Genomic DNA, 20,646 nt, shown 5'->3' on the forward strand with positions numbered 1-20,646 from the left:
CCTATGCACCCCAGTGTTTATTGCAGCACTGTTTACAATAGCCAAGATGTGGAAGCAACCTAAGTGTCCAGCAACAGACGAATGGATAAAGAAGATGTGGTACATATATACAATGGAATACTACTCAGCTGCAAAACAGAACAAAATCATTCCATTTGCAATAACGTGGATGGACCTTGAGAGAATTATGTTAAGTGAAATAAGCCAGCGAGAGAAGGATAATCTGTGTATGACTCCACTCATATGAGGAATTTAAAATTATGGACTAGGAACAGTTTAGTGGATACCAGGGGAAAGGTGGGGTGGGGGGTGGGCACAAAGGGTGAAGTGGGGCACCTACAACATGACTGACAAACATTAATGTACAACTGAAATTTCACAAGATTGTAACCTATCAATAACTCAATAAAAAAAAAATCACAGTGTATATTTTTGTACATTTAGCTTTTTTTTGAGTTTCAATTATTTTCTTAGGGTGGATTCTTAGAGCAGAATTACGAGATCAAAGTTTATGACTATCTTTAAGGCGTGTGATTTAATTGTCTGTACTAATTTATACTCCCATCAATGGTGTAAGAAAATACACATCGTGTATGACCCCAGCTTAACTTTTCCCCATCATTGCTAAAGAAATTATTCTTCTAAGGACACATAGAAACTAGTAAATTACTAGTAGCCAAAGTATTCTCTAGTTTATCCCATGGCGTCTGCTTTGCCTGTAAGAAAATGGCTTTGCCTTTTTTTTTTAATGGTAAAAAAAAATGGAAAGGCTCAAGGGTGAGCCTGGTATGGCCCTCCATTCATGTGCATTCATGGCTGGGCAGGTCTTCTAGCCTCACCTCAGGGGTATCTGCTGACCATTTGAAGGAGAGGCTGTTGCTGCCCCAGCTTGAAGGAGTATTGCTCTTGCTGTGAAGCATCTAGAGCATGATTAAGGTTCTGTCAGTAATGATACATTAGTACGGGTTAAATATCAGCAATGCCCCATCATCCCCTCGGAGTCTTTCTAATCAAATTTAGAAGCAAACTTGCAATATCAGATAGTTCCAAATTCAGATTCTCTGGTTTTCCTGTACACAGGTTCACGGCCCCTCAGGCAGAACTCTATGAAGCTGTCCTAGAGATCCAGAGAGGTTGTCTGACCCTCTGCTCCCCTGGCACAAGCTTGGAGAACATCTACACCATGATGCTGACACTGATAGGACAGAAGCTTAAAGAATTGGGGATCATGAAGAACATTAAGGAAGATAATGCCTTCAAGGTACTTCACTTCTTTTGATGCCAGTTCTCAAGAACACCTGACATGCTGCTCAGTTCTTATCCTATATAAAGCTAATTAGATTTAGAAATGGTCTTTGTGATTCTTCGTCTGTAAGAGGGCCTTGGGTTGAACATGGATTAAAACAAAAGGAGTCAGTACTTATTTCTCCCAGAAGATGGCAGCACATTCTGGTTCATTGCATAGTGTATAACTAGCTCAATTGTCAGAAAACATAAAATGAAGACTGGTGCGGACAGGATGGCAAAGGACACAAAAAGGAGGAGAGATTAACTCTTAGTTCTTTTTGTTTTTGTTTTTGTTTTTTTTTTGAGGAAGATTAGCCCTGAGCTAACTACTGCCAGTCCTCCTCTTTTTTTTTTCAGCTGAGGAAGCCTGGCCCTGAGCTAACATCTGTGCCCATCTTCCTCTACTTTATATGTGGGATGCCTACCACAGCATGGTGTGCCGAGTGGTGCCATGTCTGCACCCAGGATTCGAACCGGCGAACGCCGGGCCACCAAGAAGCAGAACGTGCGCACTTAACCACTGTGCCACCAGGCCTGCCCCCTCTTAGTTCTTTTGTGATTTTGAAGAGGTAGAGGTCGAAGGGGAGGGTGTTTGTTGCTTCATTGATCTTGAGACCTTAACAGTATTCTTAAGGGCCACGTCTTTAGTGAGTTTCATCTGCATCCAAAATGTGATGGTGTTCAGTAAAAACCTGAAACCTCAGCTTTAAATTAAGACATCGGGTGGTCAAGCCAAACAGACCATTAAGGCATCTGCCATCTCCAAGTTTAGGCTGCCAGAGTTTCTTTTATCGGTAGGACAGAAGCTATAAATTCCTCCTGCTCCGGCCAACAAACCTTTAGTTAACAGGTAGAACTATCCAAGCTGGTAAATGCCTAATAATTACTGTGTTATTTGGTGTTTCATGTCTACTCTACAAGTTGCTGTGAGATACTTAGGGTCTCCAGAGTAGGCTTCCTGAGGGATGTGTGAACATTGAAAAGAGAACTATTCTGACATAATCATCCTCCCTCCCTCAAGAAAAACGATTTTCATTTTCCATAGTCATTACTGGGGTTACCCAAGTCAGCATGTGTGTAGTATATTAAATACTGGGAATGCAAATGTGGATTAGTTGGAATGCCATTGGCAGAATTGCATACAAGAGGTGGTAGTTTATCAGGTCTCTTAAGCATTAGCCCAAGGATAGGTTAAACAAGTGGCAGAACCTTGGGGAGGCATTAACACATATCTCACTAATTAATACATGCCCAACTTTCTCCTTAAGGGGTCATTGCTCCAATAACACTGTGGTAACTATCTTTTCCAGGCTGCTCGAAAATACTGCCCTCATCATGTTGGCCATTACCTTGGGATGGATGTCCACGACACTCCAGACATGCCCCGTTCCCTCCCTCTTCAGCCTGGGATGGTGATCACAGTGGAGCCAGGTAAGGGGAGGTGCGAGCAGCCTCTGACTCCTTGGGACATGTAGTAGTCGTGTCAGATAGAACAGTAAAATAAACATGGTTTATTTTTACCTGAACCAATATAATTAAGTTAGGAGAGACAGGAAAATGAATCTTTCCAGTGTAGAAGGGAACTTTATTTTAGATTTTCTGGAGCTTTCTTATTTAACATCACACAATTTGTTTAATTTGACTTCCCCAATAAACAACAGATGGGGACTACTTTCTATAAGTAGATATTAAGAAATAAATCTTTTTAACCCTGCCTTTGCCAGGGCCAAATTATACTAGTCTCCCATGTAGCAGTGGCGGCTGCCCATGCTTCCGGAAGCCCCCATTGCTTTCCTGCAGAAAGACCCTCAGACTTGCCGTGTTCTCAGTTGCAACTCCTCTGCAAACTGCATTGAAGTGCCTGCATTATCCTGCTTGTTAGTATTAAAATCTTTCTCCTCAGCTTCAGAGAAAGCTGGCAATCTATTGGCCCCCTGGCTGGAATGATGCTGGCATTGGGCAGAATTCAGCAGAGAAGTGGCCACAGCGGAATGTGAAGACTGATATTCCAAGAGTCAATTTTTAAACACTGATACTGTTTTTATCATGAAACTGGATCTCAATCTTATATTTCAGGTGTTTTCATCTCTAAATTATGGCTGGGGCACCTCTTTCATGGCACCTTTTGAACGTAGTCATATGTTGCTCTCTGTGGCCTTGTGTGCTATTTAGTCCCATCTAGTTGGTGCATGGGGGCTTCGACTCCATTTTCCTTTGCTGATCCCTTTCTTTTCATCCCACAGCGCATCTGTGAGTGTAGCAGAGGAAGTTCACAGTTTCTTTAATATGAAAAGACCTGTTGTCTGTCTGACGTCATGATTAGAAAGGGTACCTAAGGGGTCTTAGAATGTTCCAAATGTTCTTTAAAGTCATCCTGTTTCTCTCTTACTTTACATCATGTGTAGCAATTACATTTATGACTTGTTTGAGAGGGCTTATTTGAGTATTTCCTCAACTTCTGGTTGTTCTGGCTAATAATCGCTAAGTAAGTGGGGTTTTATTAGTACATTTTAAAATACCTATGTCTTTATTTTAGGAAAGTTCCCTTTTTCCAGGGGCCTATTAGGCAGAGAAAGAATGCATTTATATTATCTGCTGGTTCCCAGCATATACTGATATGCTCATAAGCTAAGTAACTTTAGTGATCTGCTGGAGCCACTAAAATATAACAGAATCATGACCAGCACTCTTGCAGTTGTGTGGAGCCTGTAGTCTAATGTACAAAGTATAATAATCGTTCTAGTAATGATAGCCAACCTTCATTGACCATTATGTCCCAGACACTTTTATATGTGTTATCTCATTTAATCTCCCAAACTCTTTAAGATCCCAATTTTACAGATGATTTGAAACAGAGACATTAACTTACTTGCCCCAAATCATCCAGTTCCTGCCATTTATGAGCAGCACATTCTTTTTTCTACTTCTCAGGCATTTATATTCCAGAGGATGACAGAGATGCTCCAGAGAAGTTTCGTGGTCTTGGTGTGCGAATTGAGGATGACGTAGTGGTGACTCAGGACTCACCTCTCATCCTTTCTGCAGATTGTCCCAAAGAGATGAACGACATTGAGCAGATATGCAGCAGGGCTTCTTGACCCTCATGGCAGCCCATGTGCATCTCAGGTTTCAGAGGGGTGTGTGTTGGCGTCTGTGCACATGTGCTTTCTGAGTGTCTCTGTGTGTGCGTTTATACTCACGTTCCACTTAGGAGTGAGACGGCTGTATGAATGTATGTAATTGTGTATTTGGTGTTTTTTTTGTTTTAAGTAGCTACACATCTGAAAAATTGAATTTTTGAACTGTATGTTATTGCAACTTTAGTATCATTAATTCTGTAGAATTAATGACCCACGCAAGTTTAATTTTTAAACGTAAAGAAAGTTCTTGGTTACATATATCCATGCATTCCAGGTGGCAGATTTAAACGTACAGAAAATTCTCTCCTTCTCTGCAGGTCTTTCCCTTTCTGCACTTTTGCTGAGATCCACCTGATATCAGAAGATGTTTGTGTGATGCTTATATTTTGAGCTAATCACCAAGGGCTCTGCCTACACTAAAAGTCACCCGTGAGTGATTGTTGGTGGCCAATATATACCTTCCGTAACTCCTACCTACCTATTCCAGAGCCTGCGTATCTATTGGAGCCACATGAGCCCTCATGGGCACTGGTGCCCTGCAGTCCCACCATTCAGCCACAGTCCAGATCCCAGCAACACTAACTATTGAACAAAAAATTTTGAGCCTTTCTGGCTATTTGATTCCCTGGGCCCTAGAAAGTATTTAGATTCTTGATAAGGAAGGAAATGGAAGAGAAAGAAAAGTATATATGTGTCTGCTATAGATCCAGACCTCCATCTGTCTGTTCTCAGTCTAAAGATGATCCTTTCCCAGACATCCATGCTTGCTTTATAGATTCTTAATGCACTAACCCTCATAACACACCCTTGAAGGTGCTGCGCTGGCCAAGGGCGGATCCTCTCCTTACCCTGTTAAAGTCAGAGGAATGGTACACAGTATTCAGAGAGACACCCCCCTTATCCTTCTGTGATTTCCTCTAGGTGCTGATAAAACAAACCCTGGAACGCACCAAGTACCTGTACACGTCCTGTAATCCTTTTCTTTCTCTGACCTTCGCACTGCAAGGGCGGTGGTAAAGAGTCCTATTTCCCTCAACCCAGCGTTGGATGCAGTTCTACAGCAACTCAGTTTGCAGAGTGAATGGGGCTAGATTGTTGCAGACGGTTTATTCAGAAGCTTCTGTCATAGAGGGAAGCTTTAAGAATTAGTGTGTTCACCTCCTTTAAACCTGGCTATGATGAGCCCCAGATGTATAAAACATGCTGATTGTTAAAGCATGAATTTGAGGGTTTTTAAGAAAATTTTTGTAATAGGGAAGCACAGGCTAGGGGATTAATACTCCCTCTAGTGCTAGAGGTTTGCCCATCTTCCCAGGAAAACCCAAGGTACAGAGCCCAAAGCAGGCAGGCAGTGACTTCATCAGGAGACAAAGACAGTGTTGTAAACCAAAGTGATACAAGTTGTGTCCTGACAGTGCTCACCCACGAATGCTTGGCTTCGCTGACCTTCTCTAAGCAGCTGTGGGAATGGATGGCTGCACAGCTGGAGTCATCATCCCCGTGCCTGCCCTCCCCTCCTCCCTCTAAATTCTCAGTCCTGTGCTACTTTCTAAGAGAAGGGGGCTGAAAATAAAATCCACAGCTGGCTTCTCACTCCCTGGTCTCTGTGGCCCCAACCACCCTTTCCTTGGATTGAGTTTCCTTTGTTCATTTACAATCCTGAAATAAGGAATTTCCTTTTCTTCCTGCAAATCATTTTCTGTGGTTTTCAACTTTCTAGCTAAAAGCCTAGGTGGCTTTTATGTATCGTAGCATACTTGAACATGAAACAGATTTCTTCTGGTTAGATTCCAGTCAAGTTCTGCAGATGCTGTAAGTAGTACTTGGAATCTAAGGCTGTGGTGGAATTCTTCTGGTGATTTTCAGTTCCTGACCCAGGTATCTGGTCCTTTGAGTCCCTGATTAACCACAGCAGGTAGGCATTTGAATCAGACTATAGAACCATCAAGAGATGACATGGTGAACATCTCAGAGCAACCTTTTAGGGGCTGTCTGAAATTTTCAGGATTTGTTGAGCAGATAATTGTGTACAGTGCAGGAATCTCAGTCATTCTTAGCCATTCCACAGACATGTCCCGCTTTTCCCTCCATGTCTAAGTAAAATAAATACTTCATATGTTTACAGGCTCTTCTAATGAAAACCTTAATTTAAGGAAAAACCCTTTAAATGTTACACTGGAATTTTTCTCCCTGAGTTGGAGAGAGATGGTTGAATCATTAACGATACTATCTAAATGAAGGAAGCATGCTTTTATGTGTTTATTTCAGGAATCACTGTTTTTCCCCATAATCAGGAAACTGTGACTGTGATTTTTATTTGAAACACAGCAGTAGAAATACTGGAGTAAAAGCTCTTCTCTTCTCATACTCATAATATCCAAGCTAGGAAGGTGCTCCTGATGGTGGCTTAAAGTTCTCTGTGTGTATCTTCTTTCAAAATATTGTTATTTTGTTGCGAATTTTTATAAGGTCAGACAGGGAAAATTCCTGCCATAGACATCATATCTTCACTGAGATTAAGCTCCATAAAACAATTAAATCCACAGATAAAGACATTGTAACTCATCAAAATAGAAAATGTTGAGCTTGGTGATTTTTCCAAACATACATAACCAATACTCTCTTTAGCTTTTTTAATAATAGAAAGATTCCAAATCTGAAGCATGAGGGATGCCTCCCTCTCCTGTGCCCACGTCAGAGATCATGAGTAAAGCATAGTGACTGTCCCACCAGTCTGGCTATGACCTCGGAGTCCTTTGTAACACACTGTTTCCAATAACTGCTACCAATGAAACAGAGTTGGGATTTGAGGTAGACCCTATCTGCCATCCCTCAATTGGCATGTGATAGATGATAATGTAACTTATGTCTGTATGTCAGAGACCAAGTGAGGGCTCAGCACAGTGGCAGCATGAAGGGCCCTGCTTGGAAGAGGTTTGTATGGTAGGGTTAATTTTAAATTTTAGTTTCCTGAGGTAGGATCTATAGTCTAAAACTTAAGCTGATAGGGTTAATTTTTAAGCCTGGGCAAATATACTTCAAGCTGAAGTGTTTAATGCTTCTGGTATAGGGAGAAGGTGAATACATCATTAAACCCTAACATTAGAGCAGAATTTCACTGTCACAAAGCACATGGGCCCTCCTGGCTGCTCTTCTTACCCTGCCTGTGTGTCACTGAGGAACCTGGGGTAAGCATGAGTATTGTTCGGATCAGGGGTCCTCACCAAAATCAAGGCCTCTTGGGGTGTGCTTCGGGAAGACCTGAGAGAACTGCAGTCTTTGTTAGCATTTCTTGAAGCTTTGTGTGACTTTTGTGCAATTGTAGAAGTTCACTTTGGACAAAACGCTGTTACTTTTTAAGGCTCCATGCACAGAAAATAGATATGTCATTCCCCAACAAGGGAAAAGCATTTGTTACTATCATTTTAAAAATAAACTATAAAACAATATAAAAGTGTATAGCGTGTATGTGTTATTTTGAATCTAGAGTCTGCAGCTTTAAATGTGAGAACATTTTGTCTTACAAAATATTCTATTTTACAAAGTATTCATTAACTGCTGTCACAAAATCATGTAGCAAACTTGAGATGGTCTTTTCAGTCATAGAGGGAAAAACCAGCGGATGAGATCCAGGCCATTAAAAGATTGACTCTTGAGAGCCAGCCATGATGGCCTAGTGGTTAAAGTTCAGTGCTCTCACCGCTTCAGTGGCCTGAGTTCGTTTCCCGGTTGAGGAATCGCACTACCTGTCTGTCAGTTGCCATGCTGTGGCAGTGGTTCACATAGAAGAACTAGAAGGACTTACAGCTAGGATATACAACCATGTACTGGGGCTTTGGGGAGGGGAAGAAAAAAGATTGGCAACAGATGTTAGCTCAGGGCAAATCTTCCCTAGCCAAAAAAAAAAGATTGACTCTTGAGGATCTAATGTATAACCTGGTGGCTATAGTTGATAACACGGTATTGTGTAATTGGAATTTGCTAAGAGAATAAAACTTACATGTTCTCATCAAAAAAACATATGTGAGTTGATGGATGTGTTAATTAACTAGATGGGGGACATACTCCAAATCATTACAGTGTACACTTTAAATATCTTACAGTTTTGTCAATTATACCTCAATAAAGCTGGGGGAAAAAAGGTTGACTCTCCATAAAACTGACCTTAGGTCTCCAGACAGCCCCTGTAGCACTCAAAACTAAACTATAGCCATGAGCATTTTATGAAGAATGAATTTTGTGGGAAAGTAGGATTGATTTGTAAAATTGTAAATATGTGAACTTTCTCTGTGAGGCATATAAACAATTCTAAGTGTAGCCATCTCTCCGTATTAGGAATCCTTTTTAAAATCTGAGGCTCTCTCTCTAAGGCATGCTTTCCAACGTTTTTCACATCCTGGCGCATATAAAGATATTTTTTGTATGGCATAATGGAATAAATGTGAGGGGACCTAGGAATGTGTACATGGGACTTGAAGGAAAAAAATTCATTACATATCCTTTATATAATTATGATAAGAAAAGAAAAATAATATATACAGTTTCATAGAAATTTTTGAATTTGTATAACACTTCCAAAAAAATAATTTTTAAAATGTCAATGAAAGACTTAGCTTACTTCTGGGAACATGACTTTTATGATATCAGGGTGAAGCATCTATACAACTCCTGATCCAGACTGTTTAGTGGTAATGTCCAGATTCTTCATAATCACTGTCTACAAGAAACTTGTTTGCACAAGGAGGTGACAAAAAATTTAAAACCAATAGGTGGAAGTTAACATATAGACAAGGAAAACTGATCGGTGGTTACCAGGGGAAAGCAGGGGTGGGGGGAGGGCACAAAGGGTGAAGTGGTGTACCCACAACATGACTAACAATAATGTACAACTGAAATTTCACAAGGTTGTAAACTATCATAATCATAATAAAAAAATTTTAAACCATTTTTATGATCATTCAAAAATTTATGCTTGAACTGATGAATGGATAAACAAAAAGTGGTATATCTATACAATGAAATATTATTTCAGCCATAAAAAGGAGTGAAGTACTGATTCATGCCACAACGTGGATGAACTTGAAAACATGCCAAGTGAAAGAAGCCAGACACGAAAGGCACAGTGTATGATTTCACTTATATAAAATGTCCAGAAGAGGCAGATCCACGGAGACAGAAAGTAGATTATTGGTTGCAAGGGGCTGAGGGCAGGGGAAATGAAGAGTGACTACTAGCAGGTACAGAGTTTCTTTCTTAGGTGATGAAAATGTTCTGGAATTGGTGGTAGCTGCACAACTCAATATAATATTGAATTGTATATTTTTAAAGGGAATTTTGTGGCATGTGAATTAAATCTCAATAATTTACAATTGAAATTTAAAGAACCCAATACTCTTCCTTTCATCTACTAATGTGAAATTTCTTATAATGTGGATTTCTAATCAAATTGAAATCATTTATATCAAATATCTCAAGATAATGATGCTATATAATTCATTTTTAGAAGTCACTCTGCACAAAGCTTTGACCACAAAGATCAGACGTATCCAGTGTATGTGAAGCAGAAAGCCAGGCTGCCTAGAGCTGCACCTGCAAGGAGCCCCGGCCCAGTCTTCAGCCCCATGACACTCATGGCCAGCAGCACCTTGGATATCATGAAACTAACTGCTCCAGCAACTCCATGGCTCCCTTGTCTTTGCTGAGCCACAGTGAACTCAAGAGCTGCTGCTGAAGTAGATGACCAGGGGACAGCACCCCTCCTTAGCCATGTTTCAGTGAGTCCAGGGCTCCTGGTGATAGGTGACAGGTAAGGGGGCTCTGGCTGCCCCAACGTCCATCCATCTGGCCATCCTGAGGACAGAGGGGATCAGTATCTCCCAGCACACCAATTTCAAGGCACATTTAGGGTATTTAATTTAGGATCATAAAATCTAGAATTATACTGACCAGAGCTTACTTCGAACATAAAAATTCATGGCACTATGTAAATATTGATCCAGATTTCCACCAGTTTTTAAACCCCAGTGACTCTGGATAGTAGCCACTAAATGCCATCTTTCTTTTCCTAGGAAGTTTGAGACTGGGAAGCCTACAATGGTTTATCAAAAATGTTTGTAGGAATAGTCATCTCAAAAAATGTTATTCGCTATCTTATTGCTCAGTGTTTGGGTATGCTCCTCTGCATGTTACATAGATTAAAATTGCTAATAAACTATAGCCAATCCCTGCACTGATTATAATCTGGGCAGTGCACTATACATTATACTTGAGTGATTCTCCTTTACAATAGGGATCACTGTGCATAATGAATTGTACTGGCCATTCATCGCATAAACTAGCTAGAGCAGGCAGAGTCCACCTGCAGAAGCCTGAAGAGTCTGCTCGCGACAAAAATATTGATGACAGTAGGGCAGTTCCTCAAAAAATTAAACACAGAATTATCATATGATCCAGAAATTCCACTTCTGAGGATATATCCAAAAGAATTGAAAGTAGGAACTCATACAGATATTTGAACACCCACGTTCACAGCAGCGCTATTCACAATAGCCAAAAGATGGAAACAACCCAAATGTTCATCAACGAATGAATGAATAAACAAAATGTGATGGATATATACAAAGGAAACCTATTCAACTTTAAAAGGGAATGAAATTCTGATACGTGCTATAATGTGGATGAACCTTTAAGATATCATGCTAAGTGAAATAAGCCAGATACAAAAGGACCAATATTGTATGATTCCACTTATATGAAGTGCCTACAATAGTCAAATTCATAGGGACAAAAAGTAGAATAGAGGTTACCAGGAGCCAGGGGGAGGGGAAGGAGGATTAGAGAGTCATTGTCTAGCGGGCACTGAGTTTTAGTTTAGGAAGATGATAAAGTTCTGGAGATGGATGGTGGTGATAGTTGCACAATAATATGAATGTACTTAATGCCACTGAACTGTACACTTAAAAATGGCTAAAATATTAAATTTTATGTATGTTTTACCACAGTAAAAAATTTTAATTAAAAAAAAGAACTATGTTAGCATGTGGGCAAAGGAAAGAGGAGAGCTAAAGGCAGACTGAGGTTGACAGCATTTAAGTAGTTAAAATAAGAAGAAAAATGCTAAATCAGTATCACCGAATAACAGGAGTTTGTGATCTTATGGTCCCTGTGATATTCAGACTATGTTTGAAGTATCATGTGTATTTTGGGGTACCTATTTTTTAAAATACATACCCAAGTGAGAGTTACCAGGAAGTAGTGTCATGAAAAGTAGTTGAAAGAGTGGAGGCTATTTTGGGTGGAGAAGAGAAAGGTAAGGGGAAGCATGACGGCTGGCTCCGAATATCTGAAAACCTATCATGTAGAACATTTCATGTTATGCTGCTGTATTAGGCAGAACCAGAACTGATGGGTAGAAGCTAGCACTCTTACAGAATCAGAACTTTAGAAGTAAAAGGGATGTTAGCGACTTTGTCCAACCCCCATACAGATGAGTCTAAAAAGATAGTGACTTGCCTTAGATCACACAGCTGGTTAGCACAGTTGGGTTTATAAACAGGTTTCCTAGCTCCAAGATCGGGGTGCTTTTCACAACAGCATGCTGCTTCCCACAGCCCACTCCAAACCATGTCCAATCATTTCAAGATTTCAGTACCTTTACCTTCTCAGACTCAGCTAAATTTGTACACCGCCCCCCCCCCATTTTCAATGAAAATATCAACTCATTCTGACCTCTCTCCTTCACTCTCTTAGAGGTCAATATGCCCGTTTCCTCCTGTCTCACTCATCTCTCTTCTGCCTCTGTCCTTGATCCAATCTCTCTCCATCTCCTCTATGACTCTACCCCCTCAATAACGCTCCTCCTCCTTTCCCTCAAAGACTATTTCCTCCCCCTACTGAAATCCACAGATTGATGCATTCTTCAATTTCACTCAACCTCTCTAGACTCCATACTATTTTGTTGCTCTCTTTGTAGTCACATTTCTTGAGTAAATCAATGGATTCTCTAAGCTATTAACTACAACTCTGAAACCAACCAGGGTGACAAAAGGCATTCATTATCCTAATGTTTAACCTCTGAATTCTTGGGGACGTAGGTATCAGTCGGAGTCCAGTCAGGAAAATAGAAGCTACAAAACAAAAAACAAAATGTAATATCAGGAAAGGTTTCACAGGAGCTGAAGGAACAGCCAAAAGGGACAGTGAGGCATCCTAAAGATTAGCAACAGCTGGAAGCTTCTACCAACCCCAGGCTGGAGGACAACAAAACGAAGTGGAGCTTCTCAAGTCTGGGAGCCAAGGTCTACTGCTGAACCTGGGCCACAGGAGGCCTGCCGGCTGCCAGGGACTGAGATCACAGACTGGGCCGCGTCCAGGGGCAGCACCTGATGCAAAGAAAGGGCGAGAACTACCCTGACTCTCTGTTCATGCCGTCCTCTCCTCTCCCGCCAGTGCTTCCCACTGGCTGAGCTGAAAGTCAGCTGACATCGACCTCTAGGTCAGCCCTGCCCCCACCCCTGGATGTGAAGCAGCTCAGGGAAAGGGCAAGGAATACAGCTGAAGGCAAACAGATTTTGTGATTTTATGAGTGTATATATAATAAAGTTACAAAGTGTATGAACCCTCTTCCAAGAAAATCCATGAGTGTTTTCATTAATATGCAAGCTCAGAAGATAAATCTGAAGATCTCCTGTATAGAAGAAAATAACAAGGTTTGATACCATTCTAACTGAAATTTAGCTTCTAAAAGTTAACAGCTTTTCCACCGCTTTATTGTTTTACAGCAAGTTGCTAATTGATGCAACACACCTTGGAAAGGTTAACTTGCAAAAGGTCATCCTGAAAACGAAATAAGTTCTTGGTTGAGTTCCTTCTCCAGTTTCTTCCCGCCTTTTTGTTCTGGGACCGTTTAGAATCCATCTTAGATCTGATTCAGGTCCTGGGCAACCAATTTGACTATATTTACCTAAGTCATTTGTAGACAACCAAAACACTCCCTGATAGACTAACACACAACCAAAACGCATCTTCATAAGTACATGAGTGACTTCATGTACATGTGTTTAAAAATGTATATGGAGAGGATCCGTGACATCTGTAATCCTAAAGAACAAACAATCCCCAATTCAATTGTTTTTTACTTTGAAATTTTTTATGGGATGATATCATTTTATGTTGAGATTATATTCCAGGAAACCTCCACATTATAGCAAAAAGGGGAATTATTTTCATAAGAATTAATATAAAAAGCCTAGCTGTGTTCCTAGACAGCTAGCATCCAATATAATACTTATAAAAATTGTCCCCAAACTCTCTGAATGACATGATCGTTCTTGATTTTAAAATGTTGATTCTGGCCTTGAGAGAAGATTATGCAGATATTCTTGGCATTGCCCCAAAGATGACTGCCCAAGTGTCGCCCCAGAGCAGGGTGAATTAGGTGAAGGGTGAGGAGAGACGGGAAGAGTGAAAGAGCCGCCTTGGGCAACCCCAGGTCCACACCCAGGAGACAGCTCCACAGGGAGGGTGAGAACATGCAGTTGACTGAGGGCCTGAAAGTCCTCCCTCTTTGTTCAAGATAATGAAGAAGTGTCCATTTCTCTCTATAATAAATCTCAGCCTGGAGAATCTCACAATAACACACGTAAGTACAACATAACTACAAAATGCAATAATTTACACCCAAATGTATCCCTAATAAATAAACATGTCGGTGCATAAAGGAAACAACATAGAAAGGGTCAGCATAGAACTCTGTAGATTTGCTTCTTTAGTAATAAATGTGGTTTTGTATTCTCTACAAACAGCTGGCAGAAGAGAGAGGTGGTGCAGATGTATACTGCTGGGCAACAGGAAGCAGCCCACCTACAATTGAAATTTTGCCATGGGTGAAATACGTGAGGGCAGCTCAGGACTGACTGAGCAGCCACATGAAGCTGCTGCCAGAGGAGGACCAGAGCACAGTGCTCTATGGGGCGGACACACAGCGGGCAGGGCCCATACTCATCGTCAGTCGCTCAACCTATACTAGGCTGCAGCTCAGCTAGGTGGTAGGGGTACAAAGGTGAAGAGGGAACACACAGTCCCTGCCCTCCAAGAGCTCTTGTCTGCTAAGAGACACCGGCTTGTAAACCATTACAAGGTAAAACCACATCAAAGTAGAGTTGCGGCGTCAGCACCAAGGAGAAGGCATGGGCTGCATTTGGGAGGGGAGTCGGGACCACTGGTCAGAGAAGATACCTCCTGAGTTTTACAGTAATATTGCCACATTTGGATAGCACTTTCATTTACATTACTATCTCATTTATACTTACGATGACCCCACGAGGCACGTCATTATCCCCATTTTACAGATGAGGAAAATAGGCTCAGGGAAGGTGTGACTCACCCAACGCCATATGGTGCGCAGAAGATCTGGACGGCATTCAGTTCTTCGGACTTGAAACTACAATTTGTAAACCTAACACTCACTGGGCGCTTAGTAAAGGCGTGATGTGCTGGGCCGAGCATTCTGTGTGCATTGTCTCATTTAATCTCTGCGGCAACAATTCTTATTTTATCCTCATTTTATAAATGAGAAAACCAAGACTTACAGAAGTGAAAGTAACTTGTCCAAACCAGGATTTGAATTTAGCTACGACTCAGAACCTGAGCCCTTAAGGACTCTACTACAAGATGCCATTTCCCATCCTTATGCGAGTTAAGTGCTTAAATCTTCAATTACCCAAACTGGCATGGTGCAGTTGGTGTCAGACACACCTGGGTGAGAATTTCTCTTTGGCCATTTAGCAGCTCTCCAATCTTAAGACAATTTACTTAACCTTCTCTTACCTTTACTTTTCTCATCTGTAGAACAGGAATCGTATATATCTGGCCACTCCAGTTATTTTTGCTTACAACATCTCCATTTATTCTTTTATTTTTTATTTAACCCAATTTGTAACTCATTGCTGTTATCTGCATCTACCTGTGGAATATAAGGTACGTGAAGTCTAGGACACTCTATACGTGTTTTGCTCACCACTGTATCTCCAACATGTAGCACAGGGCCTGGCACATGGTGGGTACCCAATAAATACTTGTTCAATAAATAACTCATCCCAGAGGAAAAAGAGAGTTCTCTCTCTCTGCCTGCTTCATTATATATGACTTCTCTGGAAGGATTCTAGTAGAAATAACCAGGGTGATGAGATACTATGAATGACCACTCCTGGGTAATTTAGGACCACCTCCTGCCAGGGAGGTGAGATGGTGATTGACAGCTCTACCAGAATCACAAGTACGGCCAGCATCACAAGAGTGTGACCTGTGAAGTCACACAGGGCTCCGAGTTCAGAAGGGCCTTGCATGTGGGTTAGTGTTCTACTGTTGCTGTCTTGACAGTCTTAATAATTTTTGAACAAGGACCTTTCATTTCCATTTTGCACAGGGTACTGAAAATTATGCAGCTGCTCCTGATCACGTGGAATGGGCGGTGAGGGAGGAGAAAGGGGAACAGGGGGCAACGTTTCTACCAAAATAAAGTCAGGGGATGCTGGAAAGTTCAAAACTGTTAATGCTGTGTATATTGAGCAAAGCAGCTATGTGCCCAGCTCCTCACAAGACAGACTGTGAGCTCCTTGAAGGCAGAAATAATACCTTATTCAGCGCTGTCTGTAGCTTAAAATGGTGCCTAGCACTTTCTTTTAATTAACCTTATTATTTTGAAATAATTGTAGATTCTGTAGGCAGTTGTAAGAAATAACACAAAGAGATCCTGTGCACTCTTTGCTCAGTTTTCTTCAAAGCTAACATCTTGCAAAATGATAGTACAATATCACAGCCAGGATATTGACATAGATACGGTCAAGATACCGAACATCTCCATCACCACAAGGACCCCTCATGTTGCCCTTTTATAGGGACACCCACTTCCCTCCCACCCCCATTCCCTCCTTAACTCCTAGCAAGCACTAATCTGTTCTCCATTTCCATAATTTCATCCCTTCAAGACTGTTAAATAAATAGAATCGTACAGTACGTAACCTTGTGGGACTGGCCTTTTTCACTCAGTGTAACTCTCTGGAGAGTCATCCAGTTGTTGCATGTATCAATAGTTTATTCCTTTTTATTGCTCAGCAGTATAGATGTACCACAGTTCAACCATTCACTCATTGGAGGACAACTGGATGTTTCCAGTTTTTTGGTTATTACATATAAATACAGCTACCAATACCCATGTATGGATTTTGCGTGTGTGTGTGTGCATGAGGAAGATTGGCCCCAAGCTAACATCTGTTGCCAATCTTCCTCTTTTTGCTTGAAGGAGATTGTTGCTGAGCTAACATCTGTGCCAAACTTCCTCTATTTTGTATGTGGGACGCTGCCACAGCATTGCCTGATGAGTGGTGTGTGGGTCTGCGCCCAGGATCCAAACCCATGAACCCCTGGTTGGCCACCAAAGCAAAACGAGTGAACTTAACCATTATGCCACTGGGCTGGCCCCCTGTGTATGGATTTTACGTGGCAGAGGTCTTCGTTTCTCTGGGATAAATACCTGAGAGTGCAAAATTGCTGGGTTGTATGGTAGTTGCATATTTACCTTTTTTTTTTTTTTTCCAGAGTGTTTACAGCATTTTTTTTTTTCTTGAAGATTGGCACCTGGGCTAACAACTGTTGCCAATCTTTTTTTTTTTTTTTTCCTGCTTTATCTCCCCAAACCCCCCCTGTACATAGTTGTATATCTTAGTTGCAGGTCCTTCCAGTTGTGGGATGTGGGACGCCACCTCAATGTGGCCTGATGAGCGGTGCCATGTCCGCGCCCAGGATGCGAACCCTGGGCCGCCGCAGCGGAGCATGCAAACTTAACCACTCAGCCATGGAGCCGGCCCCGCATGTTTACCTTCTAAAGACACTGCCAAACTGTTTTCCAGGGTGGCTGTACCATTTTGCATTCCCACCTGCACTGTATGAATGTTTCAATTTCCCTGCATTCTTCCCAACATTTGGTGTCATCAGTTTTTTTATTTTAGCCATTCTGATAGGTGTATAGTGATATCCCATTGTGGTTTTAATTTGCATTTCTCTAATGGCTAATTATGTTGAACATCTCTTCATGTGCTTATTTCTCATTTATATATCCTCTTTGATGAAATAGCTGTTTGCGTCTTTTGCCCATTTTCTAACTGGATTGTTTGGTTTTTGACTGTTGACTTTTAAGAGTCCTCTCTATATTCTAGGCATTAGTGCTTTGTCAGATATGTGGTTTGCAAATACTTTTTCCCATTTTGCAGCTTCTCTTTTCATCTTTTCGGCATAGTCTTTCACACAGCATAAGTTTTTAATTCTGATGAAGTCCAATTTATCAATTGTTCCTTTTACAGATCATGTTTTCGGTGTCAAGTCTAAGAACCCTGGCCCTAAATCTTGCAGATTTCCTCCTACGTTTTATTCTAAAAGCTTTATAGTTTTATGTTTTACACTTAAGTTCATGATGAATGTTGAGTTAATGTTTGTGTAAGGTATGAGAATAAGTCAAGGGTTTTGTTTGTTTGTTTTGTCTTGTTTTGTCTGCCTATGGATGTCCAAGTGCTCCAGCACCGTTTGTTGAAAATGCTGTCTTTCCTCCACTGAATTGCTTTTGCATCTCTGTCAAAATTTAGTTGGGCATTTGGGTGGGGCTTTTCCTGGGTTTTCTGTTCTGTTCCATTGACCCACATGTCTATTCCTCTACCACCACCACACAGTCTTGATTACTGTAGCTATGTAATAAGCCTTGAAAGCAAGTAAAGCGATCCCTCCCACTTTATTCTTCCTTTTCAAAATTGTTTTAGCTATTATAGTTCCTTTGTCTTTCCATATAAATTTTAGAATAATTTCGTCTATAATTACAAAAAAAAAAAAAAACCTGCTGGGATTTTGACAGGAACTGTATTAAACTGTATATCAATTTGGAGAAAACCGACATCTTTGCTATGTTGAATCTTCCAATCTATGAACACGTGTGTCTCTCCATTTATTTTAAAAATTTTATTTAGTTTCTCTCATCAGGGTTGTGTAGTTTTGTTTGTTTGTTTTTGCTGAGGAAGATTTGCTCTGAGCTAACATCCATTGACAATCTTCCTCTATTTTGTATGTGAGCCACTGCCACAGCATGGCCACTGACAGACGAGTGGTGTAGGTCCATGCCCGGGAACTGAACCTGGGCTGCTAAAGTGGAGCATGCCTAACTTAACCACTAGACCACTGCGGCTGGTCCCAGTATTGTGTAGTTTTAAGCATACAAGTCCTATACATGTTTTATTCGGTTTATATCTAATTATTTAATTTTTTGATGACTATAAATGGCACATTATTTTTAATTTCTATGTCCACATTCATAGCTAGTATTTACAAAAAATTGTATAGACAATTTTTGTCTGTTTATTTGTATCCAGTGATCTTGCTGATCATACATATTAGTCCTAAGACGGTTTTTTTTAAGATTCCTTGAGATTTTCTACATAAACCTAAAAATGGGACAGTTTTATTTCTTCATTTCTCATCTGTGTGCCTTTTACTTCCATTTTTTTGTGTTTGGCCTTATTGCACTGGCTAGAACTTTCAGTGCCATATTGAATAAGAGTGATAAGAGAAGCCTCCTTGCTTTGTTCCTAGTTTTAAGCTTTGTGAAGAAGGGATTTAGGGACACAAGAGAGGAAGCAGCAACAATTTGCAAGTTGTCTGCTTTGTACAGGGCTACAGAGGGGAGATCATGGGGCGGTTCCATTCAGCTATGAAAACCTCATGTACTGATCTCACATTTGGCAAGAAACCTGTAGATTCAAGAAACTGAGTAAACTCTAAACAGGATAAACCCAAAGAAATCCACGCCAAGAAACATTGCAAATAAACTTTTGAAAACTAGAGACAAAGAAAAAAATCTTGAAAGCAGCCAGAAAGAATAACACCTTACCTATTGAGGAAAAGTCATTTGAATAACAGCAGATTTCTCATTATAGACCATAGAGGCCTGGAAGAAGTGACAAAATATTTTTTCAGCTCGGAAAAGCAAAAACTGTCAAGCCAGAATCCTATACCCAGTGAAATACCCTTCAGCAATGAAGGGGCAATCAAGGCATTTTCAGATGAAGGGAAACTCAGAGAATTTGTCACTAGCAGACCTACCCCCAAAATGGCTAAACTTCCTTTGGCTAAAGGAAGTTCTCTAAACAGAAAGGAAACAATAAAACAAGGATCCTTGGAACATCAGGAAGAAGCAAGAACACAGCAAGCAAAAACACGAGTCAACGCAATATGCTTTTCTTCTCCACTTGAGTTTTCTACATCATGTTTGACAGTGGAAGTAAAAATTATAGCACTGTCTTATCTGGTTCTAAATAAATGTGGAGGAAATATTTAAGAAAATTATATTATAAACTGAGGAGGGTAAAGGAACATACAGGGAAGTGAGATATCTATACTCCATTCAAACTGGTAACATGACAACACCAGGAGACTGCCATAAGTTATGTATATATAATTTAATACCTAGACCAACCACTTAAAAATATACAAATAGATACACTCAAAAACACTATAGATAAATCAAAAGAGAATTCTAAAAATTGTTCAAGTAACTCACAGGAAGGCAGGAAAACAAAAACAGTAAAATGGAAAACAAAGAGAGCAAATAGAAAACAAAAAATAAAATGACAGATCTAATCCTTAAGATATCATTAATTACACTCAATGTAAATAGCCTAAATATACCAATTCAGAGACAAAGACTGACAGTTTATTAAAAAATATAACTCAAAATATGCTGTGTACAAGAAACTTACTGCAAATATTATGATATAAGCAGGGTGCAAGTAAAAGGATGGAAAAAGATCTATCATGCAAATAATCAAAGGAAAGCAAGAGTGCCTGTATTAATATTAGATAAAGTAGACTTTGGAGCAAAGAAAATTACCAGAGGGAGGGGGACATTATATAACGCTAAAAATGTCAGTCCACCAAGAAGACACAGCAATCCTAAATGTATATGTACCAAAAAACTGCACCGCAAAATGTGAAGCAAAACCTGATAGACATGAAAGCAGAAACAGGCAAATCCACCATTATAGTTAGGGGCTTTAACACCTCTCTCTCAACGATGGACAGAACACCTCGACAGAAAATCAGCAAGAATATGGAACTCAACAACACCATCAACCAATGGGATCTGATCAGTTTTTACAACATTCCATCCAATAACAGCAGC

General features: G+C 40.5%; 1 protein-coding gene across 17 annotated transcripts in view; it reads left to right on the forward strand.

The window, feature by feature from the left end:
- Positions 1-7,881, forward strand: part of XPNPEP3 (X-prolyl aminopeptidase 3) — a 65,799-nt gene extending 57,918 nt beyond the window's left edge. For 5 of the 17 annotated variants that reach the window (XM_001502287.7, XM_070253680.1, XM_023631180.2 and 2 more), the window contains 3 exons: positions 1,081-1,261; positions 2,598-2,718; positions 4,219-7,881. In XM_001502287.7, the coding sequence (XP_001502337.1) occupies positions 1,081-1,261; positions 2,598-2,718; positions 4,219-4,385 (469 nt within the window). In that variant the 3' untranslated portion in view covers positions 4,386-7,881. The remainder of the gene's footprint in view (positions 1-1,080; positions 1,262-2,597; positions 2,719-4,218) is intronic. The other 12 variants (XM_005606665.4, XM_070253686.1, XM_070253684.1 and 9 more) reach the window with 6 other exon arrangements.
- Positions 7,882-20,646: the final 12,765 nt, after the last annotated feature.

This window comes from Equus caballus, chromosome 28 (genome assembly GCF_041296265.1).
Source record: "Equus caballus isolate H_3958 breed thoroughbred chromosome 28, TB-T2T, whole genome shotgun sequence".
Lineage (NCBI taxonomy): Eukaryota > Metazoa > Chordata > Mammalia > Perissodactyla > Equidae > Equus > Equus caballus.